This window comes from Apodemus sylvaticus, chromosome 11, assembly GCF_947179515.1.
Source record: "Apodemus sylvaticus chromosome 11, mApoSyl1.1, whole genome shotgun sequence".
Taxonomy (NCBI): domain Eukaryota; kingdom Metazoa; phylum Chordata; class Mammalia; order Rodentia; family Muridae; genus Apodemus; species Apodemus sylvaticus.
The window spans coordinates 76,714,228-76,738,396 of record NC_067482.1 but is presented as its reverse complement, the minus strand read 5'-3'; the positions used below and the strand labels follow the sequence as shown (position 1 = coordinate 76,738,396).

Here is a 24,169-nt window from a genome sequence, read left to right as displayed (position 1 = left end):
CTTTCTTTCTTTTTGGTTTTACATGACAGGGTTTCTCTTTATAGCACTGGCTATCCTGGAACTCACTCTGAAGACCAGGCTGGCCTCAAACTCAGAAATCCACCTGCCTCTGCCTCCCAAGTGCTGGGATTAAAGGTGTGTGCCACCACTGCCCTTTTTTTCTTTTTCTTTTCTTCTTCTTCTTCTTCTTCTTCTTCTTCTTCTTCTTCTTCTTCTTCTTCTTCTTCTTCTTCTTCTTCTTCTTCTTCTTCTTCTTTCTCCTCCTCTTCCTCCTCCTCCTGCTCCTCCTCCTCCTCTTCTTTTTGGACAGGGTCTCTGTATAACACAAGCTGTGCTGGACCTCACTCTGTAGACCCTCCTGAGTGCTGGGATTAAAGGTGTGCACCACCCCTGCCTGGCTGGTGAGCCACATGTTAATCTTAGCTCTCTGAAGGGTAAGACAGGAGGATGGAGATTTCTAGGCTAGCTTGAGCTGCAGCAAGAGATTGTCTCAAAATAAACAAGCAAAACCACCTCAATTTCCCCAAGGTCTCTGTCACACATTTCTCCCCACAAGTCAGCAAACTTCGAGTGGACAGCAGCTCAGTAGCCTCTGGAGACAGCACCAAACCTCTTGGGTGTGAGGCTGCATCCCTAAGACCCCCTCCCTGAAGATAATCATTACAGTTCCCAGCTGGCTCCCTCTTCACCTCTGGGTTATGAATCAGGGTTCCAAGTCCCCTCCTGGGGCTTGATTAGCTCTCTAGAGCAGCTCACAGAACATATTTACATACACTTACTAGTTTATTGTAAGAGATATTATGACTGATGCTGATGGAGAGATGCATAGAGCCTATAGGAGAGAATATAGGGAGGTGCCTTCCTATGCTATCCAGTGTTACCACCCTCCAAGATCCTCGATCCTGCTGAGCCATCTGTCCGAGAGCTCACTCGAATCTTGGTGCTTGCATTTTGTGGAGACCTCAGAGGTAGAAGTGGTTGATTGCAATGCTGACCAAGGGGAATCAGCTCAGCTGTCGTGCCCTCTGCACTCGGATCCCGGTTTGTCTGGGTCTTTCTGGGAGCCTGCCCCACCCAAAGCTACCCAGGAGTGGCCAGCTAGCAGTCAGACAAGCAGCCACATCTGACAGCTTCACGCTTCACCTCCCCCCATTTTGAACATAAATCCCTTATAGGAAAAGGGTCCAAGACCCAGAAGATTTTTGCCTATAACAGTTAACTGTTCTCTGGTTCTGTCATGAACATCTCCCAGGACTTTCAGGCTCTGTTAGGCCAGTTCCAGAGTAGGAGTGGCTCAGTTCACACAGCCTCGCCATCTAGAGTAAGGTGTAAGTCGAGTAACTCGAGGAAGGTGACACTTCTTGCTCTGAGCCTCTCGTGAGAGTGAAACAGTATTGAATCTTTCTTGTTCTGTAACGCCTCAGTTCATTCCATCACCTACCTGGGCCTTTCCTTGGAATCTTGGAATCAGGCACTGTGCTAGTGTAGACCACAGCCAGCAAATCTAGACTAGCAAGTGGCTTTTCCTTGGTCCATCCTCATTTATAGAGAACGAGGAACTCCAAATCTTCCAGAGTAAGTGAACACAGCCTAATCCTACTGTTTATCTCATGCTTTCACTCAGTAACACCATCCCAAACGAGGATATATGATTTCTCCTCACCAGCCCGCAGCCATGTTGCAGCAATGAACAGCAACTGGGTATCTTCTTATTCATTTCTGCTGGGTCACCTTCTTCCCAGAGGGGATGTTAAATATCTTAGGCCAAAAGCTCTGACCTCCATACCGTCCATCTCAAGATGCCAATTGCAATCCTCAAATAGATTTGCTGCTGTTGTTGTTGTTGTTTTATTTTTGTTCTTGCTTCTTGGACCCCACTCATGAGTATCCTTTCATGTCTACAAGGTGGGCTGTGGTAGGGAGCTCAGATGGCTGATTGGAAAGATGAGTATATGAACAAGGAAGTGTGGACAGGGATAGTAAGTGGATAGACAGACAGACAGACAGAGCAAGAACAGCCAGAGAAGTGGATGAAGGGAGGGCAAGGAGATGACTGGTGGGTGGGTGAGTGGGTACACAGGAGAGACTGGCAGTTAGACATAGGTAGGTGATGCTTGGGGATGAGTGGTGTGGTAAGTGAATGCTCTTTGAGGCAGTCCATTCCTGAGAGAAGGGCTGGCGGCCTCCTAGTGGTCCTGATCACAGGAGGAAACCTAGCTGCCTCTCTGTCCTTCTTTCCCCAGAGTTGATAAACTTGTGGATGGAGCTGGAGACTTCTCTGTGTTCCTTGAGTGGCAGAAGAAGATGCAGGCAAAGGACCTGGAGGAGCAGCTAGCTGCAGGCGAGTGCCGGCGGCTGCAGGGGAAGCTGAGCCACGAGGAGGCCATCTTGGCCCGGAAGACCCTCATGCAGGAAAACAAGCAGAAGGCTGACCGGCAGAAGGAAGAGGTGATGTGCACTGTGTAGGAGTGGCCAGGAGTGGCCACATGTGACTTCCAAGAGTCATGAGCTATGGTCTGCAGAGAAATTATGCACCTATGCTATGTCTGGCCACAGCCTGGCAGCAGCAGTGGCCCCAGGTGATCACCTCCAAAGACCTACAGAGAGACATGGTTTCTTTGTCCCTATCTAAACAGCCAGGGAGTTTCATGTTAACTGGGCTGAGTGGCACTTGTGCTAGTGCAAAGGGGCCACCCATGGCCAATGGTTTCAGCTTTGTCTCTCCTTGGATATGTCCCTCTGAGAACCAGAGCTCAAAGGCTGCACTTGCAGGTCATTCACACTACCTCTTTGAATAGACTCACTTATTTATGTTTATATTCAACTTTAGGGCTTACTTTCTCATTCTTTTTTTTTAAGATTTATTTATTTATTATATGTAAATACACTGTAGCTGTCTTCAGACACTACAGAAGAGAGCGTCAGATCCCACCACAGATGGTCGTGAGCCCCCAATCCCACCACAGATGGTCGTGAGCCCCCATGTGGTTGCTGGGATTTGAACTCAGGACCTTCAGAAGAACAGTCAGTACTCTCAACCACTGAGCCATCTCTCCAGACCCTGCGTTCTCATTCTTTATTAACTTTGTTTTGCTTTGTTTGGTACTGGGACAAAGCTATGTGCATTAGAGGGACGTGCTGGGCTACAATGTTAAACTCTCAGCAGAATATTTCTCTCTTGAAAGTTTTATACAAATTCCATTCCACTGGAGATGTAGTTCAGAAGCAGAGTGCCATATCCTAGGTTCAGTTCCTGTCACTGTAAAGAAAAAAATACAAATAAATAGAAAAAAAGACATTTCATTTAGCAAGATGTGGTGGTTCATAGCTAGACTCAGTTCAGCACTTGTGAGGGTCAGACAGGAGGTTCAAGTGTAGACTGGAGAGTAAACACACACACACACACACACACACACACACACACGTTTTCATGCTTAACAGTTATAGAACTCTTCAAAACAATTTTTTTGCTGAGTTGTTGTGACACTTTGCATATTTTGAGGACTTGATCCATTTCACTAAGTCATCAAATTTAGAAATATGTAATATATCTCTTTTGTAATCCCTACTGTTGGGTGTGGTGGCACAGACCTTTCATCTCAGCACTCAGGAGAGAGAGACAGGTAGATCTCTGTGAATTCAAGGCCATCCTGGTCTACATAGTGAGTTGCAGACCAGCCAGGGCTACATATTGAGACCCTGTTTGTATTAGTCAGAATTCTCTAAAGGAACAGAACTGATAGAATGTCTGTCTGTCTAGCTAGTTTGCTGGCTATAAGGGAATTTATTATAATGGCTTTCAGGCTGTCATCCTGCTAGTCTAACCATGGCTGACTACTATTGGAAAGTCCAAGAAACCAGTAGTTGTTTAGTTGAGGAGGCTATGTGTCTCAGCTGGTCTTGAGTACATGCTGGAATCCCAAAGGAGTAGGCTCTAGCACAATGCATATTCTCCATCCTTTGGCTTTTACCTTCTAGCATATTTGGAATGAGTTTCCTGTAGATTTTTTGTGTTTTGTGTTTTTAATCTTGTTTTCCAATCTATTAATTAGTATGTACAGATACTAATTATTTTGGTAGAGCTTGTCTGCCATTATTTGGTTATTTTGCACAGCATGTGTGTAAAGGTCAGGGAATAACTCTCAGGAGTTGGTTATCTCCTACTGCCTTGTGAGATTCTGAAGTCTGAAATCACATCAGGTCTGTGTACAGCACTTCACCCACTGAGCCATCTCAGTGGACTGCTTCTTTTTCTTTTCTGTTTTCTTTCCTTCCTTCCTTCCTTCCTTCCTTCCTTCCTTCCTTCCTTCCTTCCTTCCTTCTTTTTTTGTTTTTTCTTGTTTTGTTTTTCAAGACAGGATTTCTCTGTGTAGCCCTGACTGTCCTAGAACTCACTCTGTAGACCAGGCTGGCCTCGAACTCAGAAATCCGCCTGCCTCTGCCTCCCAAGTGCTGGAATTAAAGGTGTGTGCCACCACTGCCGGGCTTTTTTCTGTTTTCTTTTTCTTACCTTCCTACGGATTACTGAAGGTTTTTTCAGAATCCCATCATATTATCAATGTTTATAGCTATATTAAATTTCCTGTTGTTTTTTTTGTACATGTGTGTTACGTGTATGGTATGTGTGTGGCTTATATATCCTTGCTAATATGAGTTTATGTACCCGTGGATACAGGGGCCTGTGCATACATATATGCATGTAGAGGTCAGAGGTCGATGGTGACTATCCTTTCCTCAATCACTTTTTTTTGTTTGTTTGTTTTTTGTTTTGTTTTGTTTTTGTTTTTTTGGATTTTGGTTTTTTCGAGACAGGGTTTCTCTGTATAGCCCTGGCTGTCCTGGAGCTCATTCTGTAGACCAGGCTGGCCTAGAACTCAGAAATCCGCCTGCCTCTGCCTCCCAGAGTGCTGGGATTACAGGCGTGCGCCACCACCTCCCGGCTTTGTTTGTTTGTTTGTTTGTTTGTTTTTTGTTTTAATCACTTTTTTTAAATTTTCACTTCTCTATAATTATTTCAGGCAAAGGGATGTGCCCCAGCAGGCATAGAAAGGTTAGAAGACATGTTTGTGGAGTCTGTTCTCTCCGTCTACCTCTATGTAGTTGCAGGGACCAAACTCAGGTGGTTAGGCTTAAGATGCAAGTGCCTTTACCCACTGTGCCATTGTATGGGCTTTCCATCTTCATTTTTTAGGACAAAGTTTCTACCTGCACCATTAGATAGATAGATAGATAGATAGATAGATAGATAGATAGATAGATAGATAGATAGATAGATAGCCAAGGCCTTAATCTAGGCTTATTTCCCAATAGCATGTAATTTGATTTTATTGTTTTCCATTATTATTAATTATTATTAATCCCATTTATTCTAAGTTCTGCCACATGGCTGGTTCCCTCTCCTCAGTTTCATACATTCAACTTCCTCTGCATCTCAGTGGCTATTCTTCCCACACCTGCATAGGCTTTTTATTTTAGCCAATCAGAAGGTACCCTCGGCGCGGGCAGGGGTGACACACCTTTAATCCCAGCACTTGGGAGGCAGAGGCAGGCAGATTTCTGAGTTTGAGGCCAGCCTAGTCTACAGAGTGAGTTCCAGGACAGTCAGGGCTACACAGAGAAACCCTGTTTCGAAAAATCCAAAAAAAAAAAAAAAAAAAAAAAAGGTACCCTTGGCAGTCAAGGAAGGACAGAGACAGAGACACATCTTCACACTACTCCAATATTGGTTGGTGAATAAATTTCAGTGCACAGACCAACTTGACAGAAAATTAGCAAATGAATAAAACTCAATAGTACTGATACTCAGCCAAAAGAGATGGATTTCATAGACCCCCACCAAGACCCCACATTCTTCTCAAGTGCCCACCACATACAGAACCCACAGCAAGACAACATCACAGACAAAACCCAGCAGCTCAACAAGGGGCATGGTGCCAAGAAGCCTGGAAGTCGCAGCAGCACTAGGGAGCCAAGGCGGTCACTTCTCTTTGGGGTTATTATGTAGCCCTGCCTGGCCTGGAACTTTCTTTTTAGACCAAGCTGGTCTCAGACTCACAAAGAGCCACTTACCTCTACCTCCCAACTGCTGGGATTAAAGACCTGTATCACCATACCTAGTTTTTAAAAATAGTTGTTCAAAATACTGTGTATGTGTGTGTGTGTGTGTGTGTGTGTGTGTATGTGTGTGTGTGTGTGTATGAATTAGCTGTTTTTCTATTACTATAACAAAATACCTACATAATTAACTTCATTTGTTTGTTTTTTGTTTTCTTGAGACAGGGTTTCTCTGTGTAGCCCTAGCTGTCCTGGAACTCACTCTGTAGATCAGGCTGGCCTCAAACTCAGAAATCCACCTGCCTCTGCCTCCCAGAGTGCTGGGATTACAGGCGTGCGCCACCACCGCCTGACTGCTAGGCCACAGTCTTAAAGACTCTAAAACTTCTCAAAACAGTGTCACCAAACATTCAGACAGAAGTGTGTGGGAACGTTTCAGATTGTAGACAACACTACAGAGAATTTGTTTTTCCATGCTAAAATGTCTATTTGGTTTTTCACATGTTTTCTATTTGCTAAGGGTTTTTGTTTTGGTTTGTTTTGTTTTGTTTTTCTTTTGCTGAGACTGTTTTATCTCAAGCACACCCTAACATCTGTCACCTTACTGTTGAAATCTATTCACTATCTCCTTGTTTATTTTAAGACTGCTCTGGGTCTCAGTGCATTAAGTGGCATTTCACTGACACCTGAGCATTTGGGGCATGATAAAATGAGACTGTGGAACACATTTAATCTCCCATTTTGCCTGGCTCCCCCATACCACTCTGGCAGGCAGGAAAGGCACCTCTGTTTCAACAGGTAAGTGTCAAAATCCAGGCTCCCTAGGTGGCCTCTAGTAGCCGTGGGGGGGGGGGGGAGGGGATGTCATTCCTGCTCAGGCCAGGGTTCTAGTTATTTCCATACATATCTCCTTAACTGTGGACAAAGAGCAGCCCAAAGAGTCTAGTGGTGGGAAAGCAGTGTTGGGAAGGAAGTAGCACTCAGGTCCCACTCACCTGTGCTTTTCCATGGATGCAATGCAGGGAGGTTGGGCCTTGGTGACTAGTGAAGTCACCTCTTCCCTCAACAGTCACCTCTACCTTTACACTAGCTGGCTTTACTGTCCCATCCTATAGCACCATATTTGACAAGTAACCCAAGAAAGGTCTATCATGTAGGTGTTGCATCAAGAGTGGTTGCCAAGTGGCTGCTCCATCTGTCTTTCTAGGCACCGAGTCAGGAGTGACTGCCTTACCTGTGTCTTCCTGGCCACAGGCAGGAATCTTTGCAGCCTCTTCAGTCTGGGTAACCTGACAGTGTCTCTCCTGTCACCCAGAGGTTTTATGAGTGAGTGGCCACAGGTAGAACCCAAGGATGAGAGTACCCCGTGAGGGTGACATCGAGCCAACCCTGAGGACTGTGAGCAAACCCTGAACCTAGTCAACATAACTGTCTTCACAGTCAGGTCACAGGAGGCTGTCATCCCCGACCCAGAACTGTGGCCATCAGCGTCGGTGGGTGAATGCCTTGCTAGCCAAACTGTGCATGCCCAGGGGTCTTGCCGTTGGTTCCGAGTATGCCCAATGCACACATTCATTCCTACAGCTAAAATGTTTGCCTAATGATAGGCACATTAGATGAATATTTGAAAATAAAATTGAATTTGATTTTTCTTGTGCACTGTACTGATGGCTTTGTTTTGTTTTGTTTTGTTTTTTACAATTCTAGCATGTGGTAAGCAACTGCAGCTTCTTGTTCGATACAAGGTCCCTTTACTCCCACCTGGCCACAGGTGCCCTCTGGCTTATTTCTGATGTTTGCACTGCTCCAGAGCCCCTTTTTATATCGAGAGATAAGATGCTTGGGCTTATCTTGATTTTCTGTGTTAAGACCCAGTTATTAACCAGGTGTGGCAATGCACACCTGCAGCTTCGCCACACAGGAGGCTGAGGCAGGAAGGTTAGAACTTTGAGATCAGCTTAGACTACACAGGGAGACATTGTCTTTAAAAATGACCTGATGATTCTCCAGCAAGCCCCTGTGCCTCCCCATGTGGGCCAATACTGAGTGCAAGCTCTGCTCTCTTCCACGGTGGCCAATATCAGGAACTCTATCAACAAGTGTGCAAAAGATATATTTAAAATCATGGTATAAAAATGATCATTTTGTTTGTCTTTGAGACAGGGTTTCTCTGCGTAACCCTGGCCATCCTGGAACTTGTTCTATAAACCAGGCTATTTACCTCAAACTTAAGAGATCTTCCTGCCTCTGCCTCCCAAGTGCTGTGATTAAAGGCGTGTGCCACCACGCCCATCAACAGTAATCTTTTTAGCGTGTGTATGTGGCTGGCTGGCTGGATGGATGGATGGATGATTGGATGGACAGATGGATGGATGGAAAGATTTGTTCATGCTGGTATTTGGATCTAGGTCCCTGAGTATGATGGGTGTATGTGACAATGTTATTTTAATTTAGTTTTAACACTGACTTAATTCCTGGCTGTACTTTCTTCTCTTAACTGAATGTATCCCCATTTTAAAATAATTTGATGAACCATGCAAATAATAAGCTATCCTGAATTGAGCCCACTTTGTAACCCCTCGTCACTTTTTAACCAGTGCAGCAATGTAGCTGGACACATCTCAACACTAAATCCACTAGTGAGAAACAATTCGCGTGCTGGGTGCCAGGGGGATATTTTACCACACTCTTCATTCTCCACTTGGCTGCAGTCACACCAAGGCCGCCTAGCATGCTCTGTGGCTTTGTTTTGTCCAGTGTAGGGAATTAAGTCCAGTGCCTTCTACATATGAGACAAGGACTTTCTCCCCGAGCTGCACCCCAGCTCTGAGTTGCTTTTGAAGTTCTCCCACGGTGCTTGGTGCTTCCTTGAAGAACACCCCTTATTTGTGGGGAGGAGATCTGTGGTGGAACTCAAGAGCTGGGCCAAGGACGCATTCACGGCCTCTTGCCTTTCACCAGCACCAGGCAGAACCCACGTCTGAGGTTTCCATCGAGGAGACAGCCAGGTGTCTAACCCTAGCCAGCTCGCTGCTCCCTCGCCCACTTTCCTGGCAATGCCAGTCTTTGCGTGGATCGGACACGTGTGTCTCACCAATCCCGTGCCCACCCGCCACCCCAGCCTCAGCGCCTCATCCTCCAGCAGTCCCTTTGCTCTGCTGACTCTCAGGACTGTGTTCATGCCCGTACGGTCGCTGATGGTGACCCCCACTCTCGAGCCCTCGCCAAGCTGCTCATTGTGCCCAGAGCAGCTGAGGAAGTGGCCTGGCAAAGGAAGTGAAACAAACAACAACAAAAACGTTTTAAAGAAAAAAAATTAAACGGAAGTTTAGGGAAGTCTAAAGTCTGCCTCAGGTCACATGACAAATCTCTGCATGTGTCATCAGGGTCCTGGGCCAGAGCAGACCCGACCTGGAGAGTCACAGCAGGCCTTTTAGACATTAGGCCTGCTGTTTTGGAATCCAACATGAATGCAGGCAAAATGAGGTGATCTCAGGTTTAAAACAACAACCAGAGGCTTCTTGGTTGCTGTGCCAATGGTCTACACGTTGTAAAAGCTGGTGGTTGGTCCTGGACAGGTAGCTCAGTGGTTAGGAACACTGGCTGCTCTCCCAGAGGACCCAGGTTTGGTTCCCAGCACCACATGGTGAGAGCACTATATATAATATAAATATAATATAAATGACAGTATATTCTGATAGCAACTTTCTCTGTATGTGGTTTGGCTTTTGTTATTGTCACTGTTGCTAGTTTTTGTTTTGTTTGTTTGAGACAAGGTGTCTCTGTGTATTTCTGGCTGTCCTAGGACTCACTCTGTATACTAGACTGGCCTGAAACTCACAGATCTACCTGCCTCTGCCTCCTCAAGTGCTGAGATTAAAGGCATGGGCCACCACACAGCCCTGCTAGACAGCCAGTTTCTTATACCTTATATTTCCATATAAGCATTTCTCCAACTTAAATTATGATATTTCAAAAGTGGATCAGAGGGTTTAAATCAATGAGAAGGCATGAGGAAACCCTGAGTTTCGATCTTCAGGAAGAAAAATAACTATCTAGCCAGGCAGTGGTGGGACACATAAGAACAAGGAAGATCAGAACCTCAAGGTCACCCCTTGGGCAACCAAGGCAATGCAGGCTACATGAGGCTGTCTCAAAGCACAGCCACCACCACCCCTTCCTTTGGGTCTGGAGATCAAACCCAGGCACTTGCACATCTTAAGCACATGTGCTTCTTACCAGACCCTCCCTACTAGCCCCTCCCCCCATCTTTCTTTATCAGGTTCTAGAGCTGCTACAACAAAATAGTGGAAACTCGTCCCTAGGACAACCCTGGGAAGAAGGAAGAAGGAAGGAGGACATGAAGTGGACCTTCTTCCAATAGGCCCAACTTCAAAAGGGACTAGGTTCTCCAGGGGCTGAGGCCTCCGGGACAAACTCAGGGCAAGGCTGGCTGGGCACCCCTCTAACTTCTGGTATAGGCTGGGACGGGATTAAAGGGGAGACCCAGTCCAGCCCAGCTCTCACTGTTTTGGATACTCTGTCTGAGCAGTCGGCTGAGCTAATGCTGCGGTGTGCTGAGAGGCGCCTCCAAGAGGAGAAGGCCATGAAGGAGCTGGTGGAGCAGGTCACCGAGGCCCAGAAAAATGTCAGGATCGTCCAGATGAAGCTGGTGAAGGGCCGGCAGCAGATAGGTACTGCGGGGAGTCAGGCACCGCGGGGCCTGCCCCATGTCCTTACCTCCTCCCTAATTACAAAGCACCTACTTGAGACGGCTAGTGGGGGTGCCCCTGGAGGGTAGGCTAGGACTGAATAGGGGCCAGGGCCTGAAGAAGACACTCCTGCAAGACACAGCCCCTGCCAGGCCATTCACTGTCCTCATCAGCACTCCACTTTGTTCCCAAGTTCAGGAGGTGATAGAGGAGAGCCGGGAGCTGCTCCAGCGAAGCGCAAAAGAAGCCAAAGAGGAGCAGAAGCAGCGCTGTGAGCTCATCGCCCAGCTCCGTGCGCTGGAGACACAGCCCACACGCAAGGAGAAGCTGGTGGACCTCACCCAGGTGAGACTGTGGCCCTTGGTGGTCTCAACATCAGGGTACCTCCTCGTGTGGTTGCAGCACATATGGAATTCCCATCAAGGCTAAAGGTTGGTCCTGTCCTACCCATAATCCCCTAGTCACTTGGGTACCAAGTGTGGAGGTTGGATTCAGCTGTGGGTGAACTCAGCTTATGGGATGTGCTACAGGAAGGAAGGTGGTGAGCTTCTTCCATGACCTTTCCACTAACCTCGATATGGTACCATGGTACCAATCACAGACCAGAGACAATTCAGCCCTACTCAAAACTAGTGACCCGGTTTGTTTATTTATGCTGCATGTAGGAGCATGGGGAAGGGTTAGTTATGGAGGCACAAATGTCTCAAAGGTGAGTTGACCAAAATGTTCGCCCCAGTGCAAGGAACAACTCAGAAAAGCTGCACCCTAGGTGCTGCCTGTACAACCTGCAGGCAGTTCAGCCTGCTGTTGTGTGAGAGCCATTTCCTGAGGAAATGCAACACTCATCTACTTACCACAGAAAGGGAACCCCAGACAAACCAAAGTAACAAAATCCGACCTGGTGAACCAATGGATATTTATTGGGGATCCTACCAGCAGTATGGCAAGGGGTTACTTACAAGCACCAGGAGGGCTCAGATGCATTATGTCACTGAAAAGCGTACCCCAACACAGATGACAGCTCATGAGAGCTACATCCCAAGAGCGCTCTCTGCACAATATGCAGGTAACTTGACAGGTTGTCAGGGCTGAGAATCTCCTCTATCATCCCTACTGGACAGTGTCTCCTCCCCAGCAGCTGCTCACTTATCTTACAAAGCAAGGGAGAGTGTTGAGTCTCAAGAGCCTTCCCCGATCCTACCTCCATATACCTCCTGGACTGGATGCTTCCCTTTAAAGGAAATTGCTATACAGCACTTGCCCAAGAGTTTTCTCTTTCCAGCAAGCATCTTTGCTATACAACCATAGCACACCGCCCCACCCCCACCCCAGGCTTTGTGAATCCTGTAACTTCCTAAGCTTCCTGAGCCTTGTACGTTTCCTTTGCTTCCTGAGTCCTAGGAGCCTCCTTCTTACTTGCAGGATGGAATGGTTTTCTCAAGACAGGGTTTCTCTGTATAGCCCTGGCTGTCCTGTAACTCACTCTGTAGACCAGGCTGGCCTTGAACTCAGAAATCCCCCTGCCTCTGCCTCTCGAGTGCTGGGATTAAAGGCGTCGCCACCACTGCCTGGCAGGATGGAATGTTTTTATTGAGGAAAGAGCTACCCATCAGAGATGGATCTCTGAAGGGGAGAGAGTGAACTGCATGGAGGTAGACATTTGGGGAGCTGCGTGTTGAAGGGTGAGGTCCCTGGACTCTCCAGACCCCAAATGAGAAGGGAGTAAGGAGCACCCAAATGGATAAACACCCAGAGCTGGAGAAAGCCAAGGGTTAATTAGGGAGGTGGAGGAGGCAGCAGCCTGGGTGAGAAGGCAGAGAAGAGCTAGGTTCACAGGAACAAGAGGCAGGTCTGGGAGGCTCTTGCAGTTGACTGCTGGGTCTCACTAGACCAAAGGTCAAGGTGTATCCTGAGAAGCCCAGCTCTTCTACAGGGCTCTAGACTGGAGCTGCTAATGGGGGTTTCACAGGCCGACTGAAGCAGAGGACAAGTGTCCTTGGATATCAGGGGTGAGTGGCTTGTATACAGCTGCCAGCTTGAGGCGGCTCCTGTTATTTGGAAGATCCCAGGATATGGTCTGGAAGGTGAGATGTCTGTTGTGGAACTTCGAGAACGGCTGGCCATGCTCAAAGAGACCCAGAAGCGAGAGCAAGATGAGAAGCGAGATCAAATCATCCAGGGCAAACGAGCCAAAAGCCAGATGATACAGAACACAGTGGAGCAGATCTCACTGTGCCGCGCAGCCATGGGCAGGACCGCAGCCTTGAGGTAGGTATCATGGTCCCAGGGAAGGCACCTCCATGTGCGGAAGGAGAGGGGGGCAACAAGCTTGCTGGACACCTTCCTCCATGGGCGCCCTTGCCACAGCCGCCAGACCTGCCAGACAGTCCTTTAACTCTATGTTATGGGAGTTCTGTGTTAGCAGTTCTGTGGCAATGGTTTTCATGTCCAGGATACACAACTTATGCAATGCATCAATGTTGCAAATACAACTTTTGTGCTGTATGTGCTTCACCTAGTTAGCTGTTTCTCAGTCTACAAAGTCATTTAGAAATAGGTACTGTAGAAATGGTTACCATAGAAATGGTTACCATTACCATATACTTCAACAGTGAATTTTCTACACTAAGTATAGGAACTGCAGTATGTATTTTCTTTCTTTTTTCTTTTTTTCAAGACAGGGTTTCTCTGTATAGCCCTGGCTGTCCTGGAACTCACTCTATAGATCAGGCTGGCCTTGAACTCAGATATCCACCTGCCTCTGCCTCTCAAGTGCTGAGATTAAAGGCATGCGGCACCACTGTACCACTGCGTGGCTAAACCAGTATTTATATTCCATTTAATTGTGTGTATAAATGATCAGACGTTTTATTTGTTTGAGAACATCCATATCTAGGCCAGTGTGCGATAGAAGCCAGGTTGGTCTCGTGGTCACAACCGTTCCAGGGAGGTGCTAACCAGGCCTGTTACAGCAGAACACAAGGCTCCAGAGAAAGAACCTTCTTGTGGCTGGGGAGGGATGATCAGAGGCAGAGCTCTAATTCATTGCCAGGAGAAGAGAAAGCATCACTCTTGGTCCGGGATCACCTGCTGCCCTGGCTGGAGTTCAGAGGAAGCAATGCCACTGCACCCTGCTTAGATAGGGCTAGCTGGTCACAACTCTGGAGCTTCTCAGAACACCCACATGCTCCAGATGCTGGCCTCACCGTGGCAGACCCCAAATGCACTAGTTGATGTTGAAGTGCCTCTCAAGATTCAAAGTTGCTGGGCAGTGGTGGTGCACGCCTGTAATCCCAGCACTCTGGGAGGCAGAGGCAGGTGGATTTCTGAGTTCAAGGCCAGCCTGGTCTACACAGTGAGTTCCAGGATAGCCAAGGCTACACAGAGAAACCCTGTCTCGAAAAAAACCAAATCCAAAAAACAAAACAAAAAAAATCAAAGTTCTGGGATTTCACCCCCATTCATACAGGCAACCTCTACCACAGGAATTTAATGAGAGGATTTTTGAGGAGGAACAGGGCCAGGACAGTTGGACAAGAGCCGAAAAGCAAGGAGAGCACGTGCTCATGCCCCCATGCCCCACATACATGATGTAATTGATGTATGCTTTAATGAAAGCTTCAGGCAGTAAGACCTGCCATTGGACAGGAAAAATGGCCCATACTAAGGAGGGAATGTATAGAAGTGTACAGTGTCAGCAGCTGTCACGGGGAGGGAGGGGAAGGGGAGGAAGGGAGGGGTGGGAGAGGGGAGGGGGCTGGGGGAGGGGTGGGAGAGGAGAGGGGGCTGGTGGGGTGGGAGAGGGGAGGGGCTGGGGGAGGGGTGGGAAGGGAGGTGGCTGGGGGAGGGGTGGGAAGGGAGGGGTGGGGGAGGGGAGGAGCATGAGAGAGACAGAGGAGAGAGAGTGAGGTAAAAAGAGTGTTCACACCAATTGTATACGTAATTAGAATGCAATTTTTAAAAAAAAGTTAAAAGATTAAAAGGGTAAGGGTCCAGGCAGGATCCCACCAAAACCTTCCTGGGTGTTACTCAGCCTGCTTCTAAGCTAGTGTTGTGGTCCAGGTGGGAGGAAAAGAAGGCCCAGGCTACAAGCCTGGGGACGCCCTCCCAGGACGAGCGTGTGCTGGAGCTGAAGCGCAAAATGGAGGAGAGGGCAGCTGAACGCCGCAAGCAGACAGCACCGCAGCTCGTGTCACCACCCCGGGCCCCACGTCTAAATCTGCGGGTGAGCTGAGAAGGAAGCAACCTTTCGGATCTGAGGCGATGCGGGCTGTTAGGGCGCCTGGGTACAAGACCCAGCGGGCTCCCCGACCGACCTCCCCTCCACCCCCTCGCAGTCGCAGGAGGAGGTGCAGCACTGGCTGGAGCTGGATCAGAGCCGCGAGCGCAGGCTGCGGGCGAGGCAGGCGGCCCGCCGCACGTGCCACGCTGCTACCGCTGCTACCCGTCGTCTGGAGGCCTCCTGAGTCAGCTGGCAGCCCCACGCTAACACTGCGTGCGGCTGCCGAGATGACCGCCCCCCCCCCCCCGTCCCTGCCCTTGCAACAGTGGCTCTCTTCCTGCACCCCTGCCACAAAGCCCACCCTCTGCCCAGCTCCAGCCTCCCCCTGTATGTTTGCAAAAAAAAAAAAAAAAAAAAGGTGTGGTGGCGTTTAGAAATGCTAAAAAATATGTACTCTTCCTCTGGACTGCAACTGACTACCACATTTTTACTTGCTAAACCTGTCTCTTCCCTATGTCCAGCAAGTCTTTTCACAGGACTGGAAGCCCCACTCTCCACCCAGAACCAGTGGATATGCCTGGGACCCCGCATAAGTGTGGGATTGTGAATGCCGTCAGGTTCTTAAGTTTATGCTCTGGACTGGGCCTTCTGGTGTCTCAGGTGACTCATCACAGCGATCACATCACCCAGCAACTATAGCCAACTATAGTCTCCAGTTCTGCTAACGAGGCTACCTGTCCTCAATGAGGTGACTCTTGTTTAAGCTAACTGCAGGTACCTTTCAGGGCCCTCTCTCCATTATCATCAAAAGCCCGAATCTAACAAAATTGGAGCCCTTGGGGACAGTGACTCAACAGGGCAGATCAGATGAGTTCTGCTCTGTGCTGGGGAAAGCTGGACTGTAATGGTCGGTGTGTGGAAGGAATGCCAGCCAATGAAACAGCCTGAAGAATGCGGCTGCACTGCGATGTCTGGGAAGGGATGGTGGCGAGGTGTGGGGAGGGAATAAGGCAAGGAGAAAGACTGCTAGATAGGTAGATGTGCAGCAGAGACACACCACCACCCCTTCCTTGGCCTTAGGCTGCAGAGGCCCCTCAGGTGCTGAGGCTGAACCCCAGGGTACTTCAGACCAAGAAAGACTCTCAGCATTGACAGAAGAAAATTGAGGCTGGGTGGTGGTGGCGCACACCTGTAATCCCAGCACTCTGGGAGGCAGAGGCAGGCGGATTTCTGAGTTCGAGGCTAGCCTGGTCTACAGAGTGAGCTCCAGGACAGCCAGAGCTACACAGAGAAACCCTGTCTCAAAAAAACTAAATCCAAAAAACAAAAACAAAAAACAAAGAAAATTGAGTTCTCTCCCAGCATTGAAGAATCAACAGAATTCCAAGACTCTGTACAACTCTGGCAGGGGAGTAGGAGGTGTTTCGGGGTGGTTTGGGGGACAGTGGGATCCTTGTTTCCCTGTTGAATTAGATTGGGGGCAGATTCACATTTCGTACAGGTTTTGTGTGATTCAAACTAATTTAAAATGAAGGGACGGCCGGGCGGTGGTGTCGCTCGCCTGTAATCCCAGCACTCTGGGAAGCAGAGGCAGGCGGATTTCTAAGTTCCGAGGCCAGCCTGGTCTACAGAGTGAGTTCCAGGACAGTCAGGGCTTTCCAGAGAAACCCTATCTCCAAAAAACCAATTCTAAAATGAAGGAACGATCCCGGTGATTTCAAGCAAGCCAAAGGCAGGATGGATTTAGGGTGTTGGACATGTGTGCTCTGACACCAGGCTAACAGGGAAGGTGACCATTATCACTGTTCTAGGTTGAATCAGCTGTTGGTCCAGCTCCTCGGCAGGAGCTGGAGGGCACAGTGATCTAAAGCAAATGCTGTAACAAGGCCATAGGGATTGCCTTTCACTCTAAGGCTAGCCTCTGGACAGCCCAGCACACTGGGTGGTACTAGCAGCAGTGCTGTTTGGCAGCCATCAAGGTCTCCCTTTGCCATGTCTTCTAGACTGAGCTACTGCTCAGAGACAGCTCAAGAGCACCAAGGGTGTTTGTTCCATAGCTATTTCTTAATGTTGTAGCACGTGGATCTGTGTGTGATAGAACTGTGGCCAGATGTTCATACATCAAGAGCCATTGCCTTGCAACTTCATACCGCTGGTCTTGTGGGGCCAGGCAACTTACTCTTGTAATCTCAGCACTTGGGAGGTAGAGGCAGGAAGCAGGATCAAGAGTTAAGACAAGCATGGACGATGTAGTGTGTTTCAAGATAGTCTGACGGCGTAGCAATACCTGCATTAAAAGAGGTAGTGCTGGACAGGGGTGGCATATGCCTTTAATCCTAGCACTTGGGAGGCAGAGACAGGCAGATGTCTGTGAGTTCGAGGCCAGTCTGGCCTACAAAGCAAGTTCCAGGATAGCTGGGGATACCCAAAGATACCCTGTCTTGAAAAACAAAACAAAAAACCCAAAACAAAAAAGAGGTAGAGGGTAGGCAAGTGGACCTCTGTGAGTTCCAGGCCAGCCTGGTCTACAGATTGAGTACCAGACTGTCAGTACAGCACAGAGAAAACCCACAAAAAACAAAAAAAGACAAGCGGGATGGCTTAGTGTTGTTGTACAAACCTGACAACCTAAGATCTCTGGAACCCATGTTAAAAATGGAAGGAGAGAACCAAGCCAACAAAGTTATCCAATGATGTCTACAGATGCTCCATGGCACGTGATCTCTCCTGCCACACCCATCCCCCCACTAAGAAAAAACATTAGGAAAACAGGTAGTTTATCCTGTCAGCATCTGATCCATGCCTGGCCTCATAACTTTCTTTGGCCAATAGCATACAATTATCGCTTGCCAGTTTAGATTCAGTTGTCAAGTGGCCTTGAGGTCCTGTTTGCTCTCTTGGAATCCTGTCTGGTCTCTGGTGAACAGGATCAGGGTGCCCTGCTGAGATGATACCATGTGAAGGAGTATTAGTTGTCCCTGAGAGGCTATCCTAGGACATCCTACAACCAATAGATTGGGACAACAGAGCAAGCACTTTGTTCTTCTTGTAGAACAATTAAAGACATGCTGTTTAAAGTATGGAGATCTGAGATATTTCTTCAGAAGTAAATGTTAAATGATATACCTTCTAGTCAGGGCATTTAAATCCATCTTAGGGTTTTACTGCTAGAAAAGATACCATGACCATGGATGGCAACTTTTATTAAGTTTATTTAATTGAGGCTGGCTTGCAGCTTCAGAGGTTTGGCTCATTATTGTCATGGTGGGATCTTGGCAGTGTGCAGGCACGAATGGTGCTGGATGAAGAGCTGGGCATGGCTTGTGCATATAAAACTTCAAAGCTCACCCCCCCAGTGACACACTTCCTCCAACAAGACTGTACCTCCTACTAGAGCCACTCCCTATGGTTCAAACATTTAAACATGTATGTCTGTGAAGGAGTGTACCTATTCAAAACACAATATTAGAGACCCACTGCTTTCTACTCCTTATATGCATTTTTTTTTTTTTTTGACAATGGTGGCTGGCTAGCCAGAGATCTAAGGCCCACAGGATGCGGTGGACTTTTTTTTTGTTGTTTTTGTTTGTTTGTTTGTTTTTTCAAGATAGAGTTTCTCAGTGTAGCCCTGGCTGTCCTGGAACTCACTCTGTAAACCAGGCTGGCCTCGAACTCAGAAATCCACCTGCCTCTGCCTCCTGAGTGCTGGGATTACAGGTGTGCACCACCACCACCACCACCACCACCCGGTTTTTCTGGACCTTTCTTAAGCACTGATATGTCCGGTTTTTCTCCACAAGTTAATGTTTAAAACAAGGAGACGCTATTTGTAAGGGAGCAAGTTCATTGTCAAATGATGCTCACAGAAAACTTGTTTCTGAGCATCAAAGTGTTTGTGGTTGACTTTCATTAATACATCATCAGCATATCAAATTTACCCAAAGCCAGGTGTAGCACATGCTGTGATCTCAACATCTGGATGGGTAAATTTTAATCTGGCTTGTGCTACATAGTCCATTTCATGACAGCTTAAACTATATATAGAGAGAGACTCTGTCTCAAAGCCAAACAAGAGGCTAACAGACGGCTCAGGAGGTAAAGGGGCTTGCCACTAAGCCTGACATCCTGAGTTCAATCTTTGGGACCTGATAAATTATTTCTCCACTGGTGAAACGAACCAATTCAAGCCAGATTAAAATATATAAGCAGGTTTAGTGGGAAGCTGTTCTAGGCGTTGGGGTAGGGGTGGGGGTTCACTGGGCCTAAGGACTGATACCAGAGAAGTCGCCTTGGAGGAGAAAGAGGGGAGAGAGAAATCAAGAAAGAGCAAGCTCGGAGTGGAAAGAAGAACCGAAGTGCCAGGATTGTATAGAGGAGAGCCTCTGGGGGAAGGGCAACTCAACCCCTGCCTAGAAAGTTCAGGGCTGGGCAGGGTGTGCCAAGTGGGAACTGAGGGACCCTGGAGGCCAGGTCTGCTTTGCTACGTAAAATATGCACCTCAGTCCCTTGTCCCAGGGTCTGAAATCCCAGACTTTTGATAGATAATAAATGAAGAGAGACATAATCGTATATGACTACTTCCTGCTGACTTTGGGGCATCGTTATGGGGTGGGGTGGGGCAAAAAGCTGGAATGTTGGCCTAGTCCGGGAAGAACTGGTTGTTTCACAGCTGTCCAGGCTGTGAGACCATCTGGGGGTAGAAGTGTGCATGCCCAGTTGAAGCAGTCTGTTGTGAGGCTGGGCCAGAGCACTTGTGGGTAACTGCTTTGGACCTGTCCTGGATACAGGTTCTGAAGAAATACCTGGATTTGGTAAGGTGCTAGAAGAGATTATATATATGGCAGAAAATAAAGTTAAGGAGTTTAGGGGGAAAAACTTTTTCTTGGATGTTCATTTGAAACTTCTAGGCCCATAGTCTTGGTATTTGGAGGAGGAGGGTGGGGAAGTCCTGGGACCATGGAAAAGATGTCATCCTCAGGAATAGACAGGTGGAGAGGGAGACAGGCTGTTGTTGACAGCACTTAGCTGGGGTCCATTTGACCTGTGGGAGGTGGATTTGAGTGGAGTCCCTGAAGCTTACAAGAATCTTAAGTTTATAAAAAGATAAATCTTTTAAATTTGCATTTAACCCCAGAACACCTTCCTGGACCACAAACACTTCTTAGAAGCTTCCATATCCTCAGACCATACAGGACCCACACAGTGAAAGAGGCGACTCAGACGCCTCCCTCTGACTGCCACATGAGCTCTGTGGTACATGTACTCACAATAAATAAATAAGCCAGTAAAGTGGCACATGTCTTTAATCCCAGTACTTGGGAGGCAAAGGCAGGCAGAAGTTTGAGGCCAGCCTGGTCTACAGAGTGAGTTCCAGAGACGAGAACCAGCCTCAACAAAGTAAAATAAAGTGTGTAAGATTTCAAATATTCCAAGAGTTCAGGAAGCTGAGACAAGAGATCTTGGGTTAGAGACCAATCTGTTCTATGTAACAAACTCTTTCTCAAAAAAACCCAAAAAGATTACAAATATAAAACCCACAATGGGTATGGTGGTACATGCCTTTAATAGTACTTGAGAGGCAAAAGCAGGCCCGTGTCTGAGTTGGAGGCCAGCCTGATCTACAGAGCAAGATCCAGGACAGAGGACAGCTGGGGGTAAACAGAGAAACACTGTCTTGAAAAAAGTAAAAAAAAAAAACAACAAACCCTTCCCATCAAAAAACAAAAAAACCCAAAATATGAAATCCTTTTTCTTAGACTAGAAGAGCAAATTACTCTGCTCTTGTTAGGACAACCTTTAAATCATCTGTTCAAATAGTCTTGAGAATCCCCATCCATTTTTTTTTTGTTGTTGTTTTTTTGTTTTGTTTTTTTTTTTTTTTGTTTTTTCGAGACAGGGTTTCTCTGTATAGCCCTAGCTGTCCTAGAACACACTCTGTAGACCAGGCTGGCCTCGAACTCAGAAATCCGCCTGCCTCTGCCTCCCAAGTGCTAGGATTAAAGGCGTGTGCCACCACCACCCAGCTCTTATTGTAGTTTTTTGTTTTGTTTTGTTTTTTGAGACAGGATTTCTCTGTGTAGCCCTGGCTGTCCTGAAACTCACTCTGTAGACCAGGCTGGCCTTGAAGTCAGAAATCTGCCTGCCTCCGCCTCCCTGGGATTAAAGGCGTGTGTGTGCAACCAACGCCCCGGCTCTTATTGTAGTTTTGTTTTGTTTGTTTGTTTTTTGAGACAGGGTTTCTCTGTGTAGCCCTGGCTGTCCTGGAACTCTCTTGGTAGACCAGGCTGGCCTGGAACACAGAAATCCGCCTGCCTCTGCCTCCCAAGTGCTGGGATTACAGGCGTGTGCCACCACGCCCGGCTTCTTATTGTAGTTTTAAACTTGGTCACTTTAGGATTTTGATTAGACATGTATGGCCTGTTTATAAACTGTAATTTCCTTAGACATTTTGAGATGCATTTCTATATGTAGTATCAAGTTTTATCATCTCAGTTGTCAGCCTGTTAAACCTGAGAATTCAACCAGAGCAAGCTGTATTTTGGGGTGTGAAGGGCCACTAGCCCCCTCAAGCTTGTGGCTTTGGCAGCTTTGCCTTATCCAGTCTCTGCCTTGCTAAAAAGCATTACATTACATTCCTAAAGCTAGCCCCAATCCATTCCCTTATTTGGTTATTTTCTCCTCCTGAGGCTGATTACCAAGGTTGAGCTATCAAAATACTGAAGTTCAATCAAAAGCCCCATTTGGCTCACCTAATTAACATGCCCAATTAAAATATACTACCACATCCTAGCCCATTCTAACACAGATCTCCCCCCTTTTTTTCTTCATCTTAAAAAAATCACACCTATAGGGCCGGAGAGATGGCTCAGCGGTTAAGAGCACTGACTGCCCTTCCAGAGGTCGAGCTCAATTCCCAGCAACCACAAGGTAGCTCAAAACCAACTGTAATGAAATCTGATGCCCTCATCTGGTGTGTCTGAAGACAGCTACAATGTACTCATCATACATATAAAATAACTAAAATCTTAAAAAACAATTACACCTATAAGGTCATTTCCTTCTGTTTTTCATCCTAAGTCAAAAATCAGTCCCTTTAATTTTTCTTTGCCACTTAACAAAAGGCCTTTTTTTTTTTTTTTTTTTTTGAGGCAGGGTTTCTCTGTATAGCCCTGGCTGTCCTGGAACTCACTCTGTAGACCAGGCTGGCCTCGACCTCAGAAATCCGCCTGCCTCTGCCTCCCAAGTGCTGGGATTACAGGTGTGTGCCACTACGCCACTCCCCCCCCCAAGGCCTTTCTTTGAAAACAGGTGTTTGGGTGTGGCTTGTGCTGCCAAATCAAGGTAAAAGGAGAACCCCTGCTGTTTTGGGTTTCCTTCAAAGTGTGCCAGGGACTGGCCAGGCAGCTGCCCCAGGATTTAAGAATGCCTTTGCTGGCTTCTTGAAGGTCCCTTTATGGAGAAATAAGGGCAAGAGAGTTGACTGTTATACACTGTTAGATACAATGGGAGTTGGAAAGATGTGAACTGGCTGCTCACAACTGTAATTCCAGCTCCAGGAAACCAGTACCCTCACACAGACATACATGCTGGAAAAACACAGACTCGCATAAAATGAAACTTTTAAAGGAACGGATCAAGGGTAAGGGTATACAACATGTGAATGTGGTTGTAAGCAGTTCATATTATATCTAAAACAGGAACTTATTAACTACAAAGAGAAACCTTAGCCTGCGTAGGACAAACAGAAACTAATTACAAATAGAAACTTAACTTGCAAAGACTTAACATAGGACAAATGAACTTTTTTTGAGACAGGGTTTCTGTATAGCCTTGGCTGTCCTGGAACTAGCCTATAGACCAGGCTAGCCTCAGACTTAAGAGATCTGCCTGCCTCTGCAGATAGCCCTACAGAAGCAATCCAACCACATTTGGGACAACCTTCCAATCATCGGTTCAAATAGTCTGAGGGTCCCCGTCTGTTTATTTTTCTTTCTTTCTTTTTTTTTTTTTTTTTTTTTGGGTTTTTCGAGACAAGCGTTTCTCTGTGTAGCCTTGGCTGTCCTGGAACTCAGGAGACCAGGCTGGCCTTGAACTCAGAAATCTCAGAAATCAAGGCCTCTGCCTCCCAAGTGCTGGGATTAAAGGCATGCGCCACCACAGCCCGGGTATCCATTTCCTTCAAGTTGCTATTTATCTATAATCATTTTCCAGTTGCTAAACCCTCAGCCTAGCCCAGGGCCAGGTGCTGGAGAAAAGCAGCACTGTTTTTCCAGTAGCATTCTCTCTTGCTGCTCTCCACCAGGCCCTAGCATGGGCTTGCATTACCGTTAGCACTCACATTTTTTCACAGGGGTAGGTAAAGTGGATAACCTGTAGCAGGTGTGCGTGTGTGACACGTGCCTAAAATCATTACACTGGCTTTGAGAGTCAGGTAGGAGATTCTGTAACAGGAGACGTCCTGAGACCCAATTCCGCGCCCGGGCCTCGCCCGAGGCGTCTTCTTCTTAGTTAGCCATTGTGTTCTCGTGGGGGTTGTGTTCTCGCCTGAGTCGCGCCTTCCTCGCCCCTGACACATTGGGCGGCTAACCCGCAGTCTCCTGGGCAAGCACAGCTCTACGCTCCCCCGGCGCTAACACACTGGACGTTCTCTTCCGTCTAGTCCTCAAGCTTCCTCCAGGCAGGCCTCCCAAATGTACGGGTGAGCCCCCGGACTCGGGATGACGGGATCCGTGAGAGGAAGAGTCGGGTACCGACACGCCTACTCAGAGCCTCCATTTATGGGGCGAATCCGGGCCTGGTTTCCTGTGGATTACCAGAAAATTGCGGCCTTGGGCGAGTCTCCGGTACGCCTCATTAACGACCGAGGAGACTGAGGAGGGTATGGGATCACCGACAGGGACTGTGGCTCAGGGCTAGGTGAAGCCGGAAGGCCACAGTAAAATAGGTCAGAAGCCAGACGACAAGTAAACCAACCTGTGGGCGAGCTCGCGAGGAGCCCCAGCAACGACTCCCACAAATTCTCGTGGGAGGAGCGCGATCCGCCGAACTCTCGCGAGAAATAGAAGCTCTGGTAAGTAAGAGGAGGCGTGGCCGGAAGAAGGTGCATTTCAAAGTGGTAATAGATGGTTTTCTCATCCAATAAAATTACAACCTATCCTCCTAAGCCAGTAGAGCACGGGAG

At 47.6% G+C, this 24,169-nt stretch overlaps 1 protein-coding gene and 1 long non-coding RNA gene across 2 annotated transcripts in view; one reads left to right on the top strand and one right to left on the bottom strand.

The window, feature by feature from the left end:
* The window catches only part of Cfap99 (cilia and flagella associated protein 99), a 30,096-nt gene extending 14,864 nt beyond the window's left edge, over positions 1-15,232 (top strand). The window contains exons 10-15 of the mRNA XM_052199418.1: positions 2,244-2,448; positions 10,607-10,748; positions 10,960-11,111; positions 12,829-13,034; positions 14,829-14,991; positions 15,104-15,232. Coding sequence (XP_052055378.1) covers positions 2,244-2,448; positions 10,607-10,748; positions 10,960-11,111; positions 12,829-13,034; positions 14,829-14,991; positions 15,104-15,232 — 997 coding nt within the window. The remainder of the gene's footprint in view (positions 1-2,243; positions 2,449-10,606; positions 10,749-10,959; positions 11,112-12,828; positions 13,035-14,828; positions 14,992-15,103) is intronic.
* Positions 15,233-22,967: 7,735 nt separating this feature from the next.
* On the bottom strand, positions 22,968-24,138 carry LOC127695965 (uncharacterized). Its single transcript, XR_007980150.1, has 2 exons — positions 23,962-24,138; positions 22,968-23,790 (listed from the first exon to the last, which is right to left on the bottom strand). It is a non-coding gene; the product is annotated as an uncharacterized LOC127695965 (long non-coding RNA).
* Between the last annotated feature and the right edge of the window lie 31 nt (positions 24,139-24,169).